General features: G+C 40.6%; 1 protein-coding gene across 1 annotated transcript in view; it reads left to right on the top strand.

Annotated features, from left to right (window-relative positions):
* The window catches only part of LOC133142549 (homer protein homolog 1), a 58755-nt gene that overhangs the window by 2309 nt on the left and 44868 nt on the right, over positions 1–11578 (top strand). The window contains exon 2 of the mRNA XM_061263826.1: positions 271–1255. Within this exon, the coding sequence (XP_061119810.1) occupies positions 1251–1255 (5 nt within the window). The 5' untranslated portion in view covers positions 271–1250. The remainder of the gene's footprint in view (positions 1–270; positions 1256–11578) is intronic.

The following is an 11578-nucleotide window of genomic DNA, read 5'->3' as shown; positions in this document are numbered from 1 at the left end:
ACGTCACCCTCCTGACGGCAGATACGTCAGTCCCTGGAGCATGCAGTGACGTCAGTGCGGAAGGTGGCGTGGTGACGCTAGTCCATTTAATACTTGTCAGTGGATGTAGGATAGGGAAAGAGATATTGAACGGAATGGGAATGGATGTGAGAAAATATTTAAACGTGTGAACGATTTCAGCAAGGATGGGGCAGTGTAAACGATATGCATGTTAATTTCTCTTCATTATTTAGTATGCTTTATTCTGTTTTGCTTGGTTTATTTTCGCAGACATTGAAGAAGACGATGCACATTCATCTGGTCTTCTAAAATACAAGGGCTGATGGAGACCTGAAAATGCACCGGGTTTCTTTTTTCAGCGAATAAATGCTACAAAATTAAACAGTGTTCTTGGGAAGAATACATGTTCATATTATTGTTTCTGTTTGCCATATTTTTTTGCTTGTTATAGTTTTGTTTGTCCATTTCACATTAGCCTTTTAATATGCTCTGGAGGAATTTTGATGGCTGTGATGAGATGAGAGAACTGCAATAGGCTACGAATGAATGAAGAACGACAACATAGTCGGCTAACTTAAAGCGGGAACGGGAATGAAGGTTCAGCATTTTTCTTGCCCGAGGATAACTGTATGCGGTGCAGCTGGTAACATTCTGGGATAGGTATCAGATTTTGAAAGTAAATACCAGAGGGCGTCAAGAAAGAACACGGAGTTGTTGCCTAATACGCTGCATTTCGGAACGAGGTGGATATTGAAGGGTCATTTGGAGATCAGAGAAGACAGTGGCGCTTGCAACCCCCGGTGTACCCTTCCAACGAACATAAGCGCACCGCGGTCTTAAGCCAGCAAACCATACTTTATGTGCCTTGTGTGCATAATCGGAATTAAACAGGGACTGATAATCATGAGTCTTCTTTCATAGTAGCGGCTTTGCCTACGCGTTTGCAGTGAATGCATAACTAGGAATGGAAACTGCAAAATGCATATTATTTAACGTTTACGGAATGTTTGGGGTCAAGTACAATACTCTTCTATGGATTTGATGTAAAAGAAAAAAACACCATTAGAGAGCTGGATTGAGAGTCATGTTCTGAAGGCAATCGAATCTCGAAAAGCTCACAAAAGCACTATCTGCCATCAAGGATATCCACAGCGGCGTACACGGGGTCGGAGGGGGGACCTGCAGCAAGACCCATAGTGGGATAATTCAGCTTCGCTGTCAGGACCATTCCGATCAACAAATAAAGCAAAATGGGGTAAGTACCCGAACATTACAGTAACTGTAATACAGCATAATTTTGTATTGTACTTGTTACTTGTTGCTGTTGGTTGGCTAGGTATATGGATTAGGCATGGTTTTGCTTGTTTTGTAAATAATAGCATTCTAGCATGTTGCCTAACTTACCACTTAGCTAACTATACCTACCACTGAACACATGTGAAACAGTCACAACTGGAAATATGTAACATCTCTGGCATCTTTAAACTCTTGTTATTTTAAATAAGAAAGTAATACTCTATTCACGTCTAGCCCACTCCATCCCATTACTCCATTTATTATATTAAATTGACCTGCATTTGCGGTATCCATTGCCATGTCTCTTGAACTTGAATTCAATTCAACTTGAGTTTCACGGATCATTTAAAAAGAATTGCATGGAGTGTAGCCTATATGTGGAGGTCGAATCAATTGTAGTAAATCAGTGTTAATTTGAACTATTGTGACAAAATATGAATAATCAGTGGTTGTTTTATAGACCCTTGAAAATTAGACACTAGTTAATGTCAATGTCATTCATTCTTAGCATTTTACTGAAACAGAGAAATAATATGTGATAAACATCTGATCTTAGTTTTCATTTTAGTTGAGTTAAAATTGTGGAACCAGTCACTGTACTTTAAACCAAACATTTCTCAACAGTTTTGGAATATTTCTGTTCCAAATAATGTGTTCAAGGAGAGAGACATTTAGATGTAATGAATTGACATTGTCTTTCAGTATGGAGGTGCTGGATATGTCCTGGAATCACATCTGTTGTTTTATTCCATACTCATATTTTAGCATTCATTTGAAGTTATTGTTACAAATATGACTCCAATAGGCTAAGTGGTAAAGAGGTAGGTTGAAAGTATTTGGTGTAGCACAAAGCAGTAGTAGCCTGGCTTGTGTTAGGTCTATCGGTGTTTTAAAAGTATGCTTAATAATGACATAGGGATATGATCACTGGAAACCCCTCCCAAATGAAATAGTCTGGAATTCTTACGATTCTTACGTAAATCACCAATTAAAGGTCTAACCTTATTCTAGAACTTGGCTCACATAAATGTGTTTATCTGTACATAGTTGGCTAAATATTTTCTCTGCTTTCCAATGTTTTTGCTCATCCCATTATACCATAAACCACGCCATAGACATAATATTAGGATTCACTTTATTTGCCAAGTAAGATCAGGTAACTGCAATTTGTTTTTCTGCACACAAATATGGTCTCCCTGACCCTACATACAAGTATGCATTATATTATCAGAGGGGTCAGAGCAAAGGGCCAGCTATAGTACAGCACCACTGAGGCAGTTCTGGGGTTCAGTGCCTTGCTCAAGAGCACTTTGGGCCAGGGATTGAGGCACCAAACCTCTGGTTGTCGGTCAACCTCATTGATCTTTAAGCCGACCTGCTGCCCCCAATATAGCAATGAATGGTTTTAATGTACGCAATCTACTCCATACTGTTAAAGCAGTAAGTAGCCTAATTGGAAAAAACAAACCAAAATATGTCTTCTTGATTGTATAAGTACCCAAACCCTTTGTTATAGCAAACCTAAATTATGTCAGATGAAAAAAAGCTATTACAGTATGTTTAACTTCTTGCTTGTTGACACAATTAAATGAATGGCCTCTGTCTAGGCTATGTGCCATACTAGTTTCACAAAGTGCAAAAATATGAAATGAAATAAGTCTATCTTGGTAATGTCTCTGAATGAGGTAGGACATTTCAAGTAAAACTTCAACCATGAAGACCAGCGTGCTTCCAGAACAACCTGGGGATAATGTTGTAGAAAAACACAGACCAGGAGAAGGGCGTCAAACAAGTCACTGAATATTGCTTTGTGTGTTGGTGCCATGTCACCTGGGCACTGCGAAGCTAAGGCTGTCTCTCTGAGTTGTCAGACAAAGTCAAACTGGTTTAGGCATAGCTACTGGTTTAACTCCTCTTGTGCCAGTGTCATAGTCATTCCTTAAAGCTGGCCTGTTGATGTCTGGTTGACACCAGACAAAATGTTTTGCATTTTGGCTAAAAGGTTTGCATTTAGTCTCATCTGACCACAAAACCTCTGTTAAATGCTCCACATTGGGTTATCCTTTTACATTAATGGCTTCGTTTTTTACCAAGTTGGCCAGTTTTGTGGAATATTGAGTATTGTTGGCTTATGGACAGGGATGGAAATTAAGTTTGCCCGCCTGCCCGAGTCGAGTGGTTTAGAGTCGCAAAAAGATAGCACTAGTCCGTTTGGCGATATGAATGTCCACCTGTGGTGTCACTTTAAATGACAGTATTCATGATGACGTGTGTCAGTCTCTCCTATTTCTTCTACAGTATGGCAGGGATCATCAAATCTGGACATTGAATACAAATCCGGCTCTAGTTTTCTTCTCTCCCAGGCAATTAACTGAACAATTAATGCTTTGCCAGACTGTCTTCACACCTGACGCCCTCAAATACAGATTTGATGATGTCTGATATATGGTGTCTATGGCTTGATTTCCCTTGGGGCTTCCCAGTCAGCCAATCTATTTGTATTTGGTATTCAACACTGTTCTGTTGCGCAAATGTTTTAATAGGCAAGACTTGCACATCTCGTGCCTTTTATATGTTCACATTCATAATGGCATGAATTGCTACAAACTGCATTGTTTTTTTTTCCATAATACTGCCAAAGAGTCCTACAAAAGAACTATTCATCAAAAAAGGAAACAAGACTGATGACATTAATCGCTGGATGACTGGTAACAAATATGGAACAGGCTATGCATGGACAGGCTTACTATGTGGTGCTCTGTCTGCCGTGCACATAGAAACAGGTTCCTGCACACTGTCTGCACTGATCTTCATAATAACTGAGAGGGGCCCTTTATAAAGGACTGGGATGGGTCAGGTGGATGAGCAAACTGGGGGTGGGTTAGTGGGTGGCTGACTGGGGTCAGCACCAGCAGGCTACATCTCATGAATGAAAACGTTATTTCTCTTTGCAATTTTATTGAAAATTAATTATATACGAAAATAACTATTTTGTGATATTTACATGGCCATTTATAGTTATATGAATTGGATGTCTAATGGATGTCTTCCACCCTGCTTATGGATATTATTCCTCAGCCATTGAACTATGTAGTTATGTAAAGTTGGTGAATGTCTGACAATATGAAAGACATCTATTGTGGGACTAAGAGAATTTAATGTCAATGTGTTTGTTTTGACAAGCACTTTTACATCAGCCAGGTTGTCCCATTGACTTGAGCTTAGCACCATTTAATTGGATTTCTGATTCCAGCCTCAGCTGAAGGACATGCAGAAAGTTATGGAACTGGGAAGTACAATTAGATTACAATCTACATTACATGTGAAAAATTATGGTCTAACCTAATGATGTTTTTTTTCCTGGGGGAAAGCATTTTTGAAGAGCATATTAGGTAGCATACTGAAACAACATTCAGATTGTACAGCACATTTCTACAGGGGGTTACAGTATGTACTGTACTCAGAGGATCAAAGGATCACATTGAATATCACATCCAATTAATATGTAATATGGAAATCATATGATTGAGGCAGCCATTACCCAAACTGGGGGAGGGGGCGTGGTGTGGGGTGGAAATGGTGTTGGTTCTAGTACATTTTCAAAGACCTACAGTTCTCTGCTCTATGCTGTTCCCTTGTTCTTTCCCTTTTCATGCATAGTGTGGGCCTGAATAATTAGTTGCAGTGAAAGCCTCCATTTAATCAAAGTGATACACTTTATCCTGAATGACAACATTAGTCAAGTCCTCCTTTTTTGCTGAGTACACAGTATTTTTCTTCATTTCAGCAACTGCAGAATTTACAGTGATAAATAAAAAAGTACCACTTGCGTAAATTCAGGAGTTGAAGTTATGCATAGAGGTCACCATGCAGATATTGAACTGGCCCCCCTACCCTGCTCTGGCATCAGCTGGAATATTAACTGAAGCATCAATAAGTGTGGCATCCACATCGAACAGGTGTGCACCTCAGATATTTCAGAATCCTCTGCGGCTCTGGTCTAATTGGCCATTTCCTGTTTTTAGAAATTCTCTCATTCTCTGATGGACTGGAAATATTTGCCTGTTTGGCCTTTTAATCTGGTGAGGCCAAAAGAGTCACGTTACAATGAAATTAGTCCAGTTTCTAAGCCTCCAAAGCAGTCACCTTCAATGCTGTAACTGCATTTGTGCAATAAGGTTATGGTTTGCATGAAGAATGAAGGAATCTAGACTTCAGTACCTTTATACCTCTGCTAAAAGCACTGGGATATATTGAGGTAACCCAACAAAAAAAAATGCCAGAGCTTTTTAAAACCTGAGAAGCCATAGCTTTGCTGTCCCTTTCCTGAGATATCGCATATGGAAATCGAATATACCTATGTGTCATATATGTCATGTCTTGGGACATACATTACATGTCCATATTGGTAGTCATAGTTGTCCCAGGCAGGTAACCTTTGTTGTGAAGCACATTGTATAGCTTTTGAAGGTAATGAAAACATACTGTAGGGAAGGGAAATGTGTCATTTGTTGATGTGTTAATGGCCTGGTGCTTGTACAATCCTTCAATTGAATGGGGCTCAATCACAGAGTGACACTGGAGTTTGTTTGGCAGAAGTCACTGGAGACAGAACAGGCATAATGAGAATGCTGAGAGAGTGAACTACAGAGCCAGTTCAAGGAAAGTCCTAATCCTGTCTCAGCCACAGTGCTTGGTCATAATTCAGGGTTTAATAGACATTTTAAAGCCCACATACATTAGGGACAGGTTAGGCCTTTTTTTAGGATACATATCCAATGTGTATCCCATTTTGTGGTCTAAACACAGGAATTCAGATGTGGATCAGATTTGTAAATACGTTCTGATATGAATCACATCAGGAGGTTGTCCAGGTCAGATTCCGCAGATTTTAATATTATGCTCCAGCTATGCATCGGCTAGCATTCTACTGACAAATAACATCGCATAATAAACATAATGGAGTCACGAGACTGCCTGTTAAAGAGGTGATCGTCAGGCTGGATGGATAGCTTGAGTGCAACAAGTGGTAGAAATATGATCTCCATCTAAGCACACAGGCTATGTGGCTTAAGATGAAGTGTAACAGTGCCATGTATAGGACATTGACGGTCAGACGAGTGTAAACAGCTTCTTTGTTTTCCTTTGATGGTGTAAATTCCATATGTTTTACCTGTACCTGTGAGTGCACCTAGCCCCATATAATGCTAACAGGGCCAAGAGTAACCCAATAGCTCATGTGCCGGTCAGCTACATACAGTAACAAGCTGAGATAGCAGATTTGACTCACTGGGGGCTCAGTTACTGTTGCCGTTTCCCTACTAAGGCATCACGCTGCGGTGCATGGATGTGCCCCGTGGTCTCGGATCGAATCCAGACCACGCTAGTGTGAGTGTGACCGGTAGCTCCACAGGGTGCTGTGCAGTTGAAGATTGCTTCGCCCAAGGTATGGGAAGGTTCAGTCGGCTAGCGGTCTGCGCTTAATCACTACCGAGCCGGTCATTCAAGCACCTGTGTGGACTGCATGTTAAAGCGGCATATGAAAGATCTTCCTCCGACTCCACTCTATGCAAGCTCAGCTCTAGTCTGCAGTGTGAAAAGAAGCAGGTAGCGACACCAAGTGTTTTGAAGGAGAACCGTGGTGGTCTACACTGAATCGGCAGTGAGGTTCGTGCATGAAAGCCCAGCAGTTGCACACAGTTGGGCATTCCAAATTGGCGGGGGAATTGGACATACTGATTACTGGGTGCCAACTTAAAAATAGAAAAATAATTCATGCGCCATCTTATTATTCAACTGTGATTGATAACCATACAAAAAATGAAAAAGAAGTGGAATTTTTTTTCAGGTTGTTTATCTCGTACACAGATGCTTTGAAAAAACAGCACAGAGAAATATGTTGGTTCCCTTACAAAATGAGCCAACCAATCTATATACACATGTAACACTTAGTGTATTAAGTGTTATAAGCAGTTGAACTGTGCTGGCTCCGTCACAAGATATGATTGGATATTATACCGCACTGAAATGTGAATTCAGTTTTTTATGCATCACACTTGAAAAACCTTTCAGATTTCTAGTATTTAATTTCTTTTTACATCTCACTAATCAGCAATTGTCAGGCTCTGCTGTCAGCATATAACTGCAGTGTGTGCAGTTACCTCACAAATCCACTTGCTTGTAAGAGAGTGAGTATTTTTCACAGTACGTGACATACAGGCCAGCTGATTACAGGAGAGGCATACTGTACAATATCTCTCACTGAAGGGCTTTCTGTGGACACTGGTGTGTTGTTGGGTGGAACTAATTCAATAGTAACCAGAGAAACCTAAGCCAACTGTTACAGTCAAACACCATGAGATGCGTCCACTTCTGACTCTGGGGACTCACATTTGGAAATTGGCATAGCCACATATTTAATAAAAGCGATTCACCCAATGAGACCAGGGCATAGAATGTGGTGCACATGAATTGTCATTCAAAAGTAGTATTCTGGGACAACATGAACTTAAAAATAGATTTCTGTGTAAGTGCTATGCTGACTCTCACGCTGTATTTTCAGTTATGGGCAGGAGTAAGGGAACGTGCATAAATATGTCCTTTAGGTAGGTCAAAACATGATTGATTTCAGTCCGACAGAACACTCTGTTCTAATTGGATGTTTTTGAATCATTCGGAATGCTGCCATAGCATGTTTAGATAAGCCTAGATTATAGTATGGCTTTGGTGAATAACAGATTTTTCGTATGCCTGTCTATGGCTTTTAGGAGCTTTTACAGCATGCAGCTTTTTTTCTATGTGCTGTTCGTTGTTATTATTGAGAGATGCAGCTCTATAGCAGAAATAGGCTGTGTGAGATGCGTGTCTGTTGAGGTATCAGTTCAGAGTTAAGATGAGGCAGTTGAGATCTCACACAGAGGGCATGTGAAGTGGCTGAGTGACAGGTGGTCAGTGCGTTTCCTGTAACAAGATGAACTCTCTGGAAATTAAATTTAGCAATACGTACACATTTATATATTAAGCACAGTAGAGTGCCTGAAATCATAAACAAACTGGCTTTGTGGAGTGCAGAGACATAACATGCCTAAGGGACAAGTTAGGTATGTGCTGAAATGAAATCACAAGGCAAATGCTACAGCATTGAGACGACATGCGATATGAGATTAGTTGGTGCGTTGGGATAAGGATCACTGTGTGTAATGGTGCATACACAAATGATACAGCTTTTGTTCTTTCTGAAAAGCTTCAGTGTGGGGTGGCAGCAGAGAGCAGTGCTAGGAGCGCTGGATTGGGACCGGAACAGATGGTTCTGGGTCTGAATTTGTGGAGAAATGGTGCTGTGGCCTTATGCTGAACCTCATTTGCTCCTTCAAGAACAAAAATACACAGAATTTCTTTACCATCATTGCAGTAGATGAGCTGTGTAAACATAGCACCGGGATACTGCACTACCTATGCAGCTGGCTCGGACTGACCACAGACACCTGGGCTAACAGAAGATTTACTGTTTGTAAAAGTAGGTTGGAATTTCCTGCTGGCTGTAGCCCTCTATCCCTGGATAGTTTTATGGCCAGTAATGGCCTGGAATCTGGGTCAACTGGCCACTGTCTGCACTAGCATGGCCAGCATTCGATTTCAGACCGTGGCCCATGGTCCCTACACAAAGGGTTGCTTCTTTTGCTGAATATAGCACCCACTCAACTGTCCTCTGTTTTGAGTTGACTGGCAATGGTAGTAAGTCTATGTGCAGTGCGAGTGTGTTGGCTGGCTGTAGTCAGTTTGAAGAGGTGGTACTCCATAGGGACCTTTTTCAGTGTTTTCAGAGCATTGTGTGGGGTCTTGAGGTGGAGAAAAGGGAAAGTTGAGACTTATCACGGCCCCCTCTTGGTGAGAGACCTATGATAGGCAACGTGTGGGTTTGGTAGAGTAGAAATAAGCCTTACCCTGAACACAAGCTGCTTTTGGCACATGTTTATAGCTGCATAACAAAGAGCAGGTGTGGGGACAATGTCGGTGGATACTCCCAGTCTGAATCACGTGGGTGTAGCCATAGTGAGGAGCGCGCTTGTGGCTTTGGTGTAGCTTGTCAAGAACTGTGCTTCTATTTTATTAGTAATTTTCATGTACCCTAATCCAGTGGGTAGCTATCATGATACCGTAGTTTGCCAAATTAATTCTGGTTTGATGCAGTCTACTAAATGATGGATGTTTGTCATAGAGATGTTGGTGTTTTTAGTTGAAACATGTCATCCAGATGTAAAGAAGTGAAATCCACTTTTCACGGCCTTGGGGTACAATCTATCCCTGTAGATTGTAAATTGTGTTTTAAGGGGAGCAGAGGGACATCCATGAGTTTTGGGCCCTGGGGCTAATAGGGATGATCGTTCAAAAGTTTTCTTTGGGGAGCAGCTGGCTGGTACTAACGCACACAGAGGGCGTGTTAACTCTTGTAACTTGGCAGTGGCTGAAAAAAACTGGTCCTTTTACTGCGGTAATCAAGGCAGTGCTGTATTTGAATCCAGCTTCAATAAGACTGTGGCTGCCATTAAAAATGTCGGCCACAGTACACTGCTATTAACAAACATATTCTTAGGGATACAAAAAACATGTTTATGATTTGATAACCATACAGTGTAATAATGTGCTTTCCCCAGACCCCTAGTACAACCTTTGAGCACTGTCACAGAGTGTTATACTACTATCATTCATTTGCATTATTATGTATGTATGTATTTTAAGGTTATGCGGGCTCGTTTCCAACTGGTAGCATATTCATCATGAAATCATGCACATCACAAAGCAGGCATTGACAGGGGGATCATAGTGCTTGACTAGCAACCAGCGTTTAACCACAAGCGCTGATAAAGTGGTAAGGTTCACTTTAAGCAAATATTGGCCTGATAGGAAGCCAGTGTTCAGGGCTTAGCTGCCTGTCAGTCAGTGTGTGTTTCTCAGTGATAAAAATGTATCCTCTTCCTCTGCATTGTCTGTGTTCATTTGCATATTTGCAGAGACTCTGTCCTCCGACAAATTGTGTTAGCAGTAACATAAGTGCATGACAGCGTTTACTCTGAAGTAGTGAAGCAGTGTAAGAGCTCTTCATCCCTTCTACATCAACTCCTTACATTTTATGTCCCTCCATTCCTTCAATATATCTGACATTTTTTCCTTTCTTCTAGTCCCTGAAACCTTTCCTCTGGTCATGGGTACACAAATGTAATTTTAGTCTTAAATGGGAGCCTTTTCTCCACTTAAGTCAAGTTTATTTAAAGCATGCGATCACATTATCACCTCCCTTTGATTAATGGCTCCGCTGCCTTAAATAACAGCTGCCAAGATCCCATTCTGTTAAATTAATTAACACTTCAGGATTGAAGACAATTCCCTTGTAGGGATGGAGTGTTCTCTTTGCAGGAGATGATTGCTCTGTCCCAGAAAAGACCCCGTCCACCATCTAATGAGCAGAGCATGGTGCAATTAAATCAGTCTGTGCCAGAACAGTGCTGGTATATTCATCTTTACAGAAGCCTCTATGATATTACCACTAATGTACAGTGTTTTCCTTTTCTTTTTTCTCATTTCTGAGCACAGGACTGTTAAAGTCAGCATTTATCTTGGGGATGAGAAATCCATTAACCTGATGTAGGCTGTCAAGTGAAGAAGATGAAGCCCCTTTAGGTAGAAAATAATGTACTATTAAGTCCAGAATATGCTTTTTTCCAGAATAAAGTGACTCCCCAAAGCCCTGAGATACTGGGTTCATCAAGGGAACCTTGAGTTTTTAAAAGCAGTGTTTATTACTGAAATATACTGATAGAAGTTTTGGGGGAGGGGGCTGGCCTATAAAGAGGTTTGGAGTTTGGAGATAACGCATGTTATTTTATCCATTATAATACTAAAATGGACAATCAGAGAATACCATGGACTGATCTACAGTATTTATTCTGTCTAGAAAAATGAGCCCACTGGTCAGTACCATGTGCTTTTTGCATCCGTGTTTCTTGACTGTACAAATCATTTATTAAGTAAATTAGTAAGTCAGTAAATTTTATTTATATCAGCACCTTTCAAGCATAAGAGCACAAGGTGCTTCACAAACAGCACACAAAAAGAAAACAAGAATTAGACAAGACAGCAACAATAAAATATAAAAGAGATAAAAATACACAATACAATTAACCTAGATTTCTAAAACAAGGTTAAAGGAGAATGTGGTATAATGATCTCTGCAGCCAGTTTTTTAAGCGGTGGAGCATGCATGTTATTTCCAGTAGTCTTTCTA

Source organism: Conger conger, chromosome 12 (genome assembly GCF_963514075.1).
Source record: "Conger conger chromosome 12, fConCon1.1, whole genome shotgun sequence".
In the NCBI taxonomy this organism is placed as follows: domain Eukaryota; kingdom Metazoa; phylum Chordata; class Actinopteri; order Anguilliformes; family Congridae; genus Conger; species Conger conger.
This window is presented reverse-complemented; position numbering and strand designations above follow the sequence as displayed.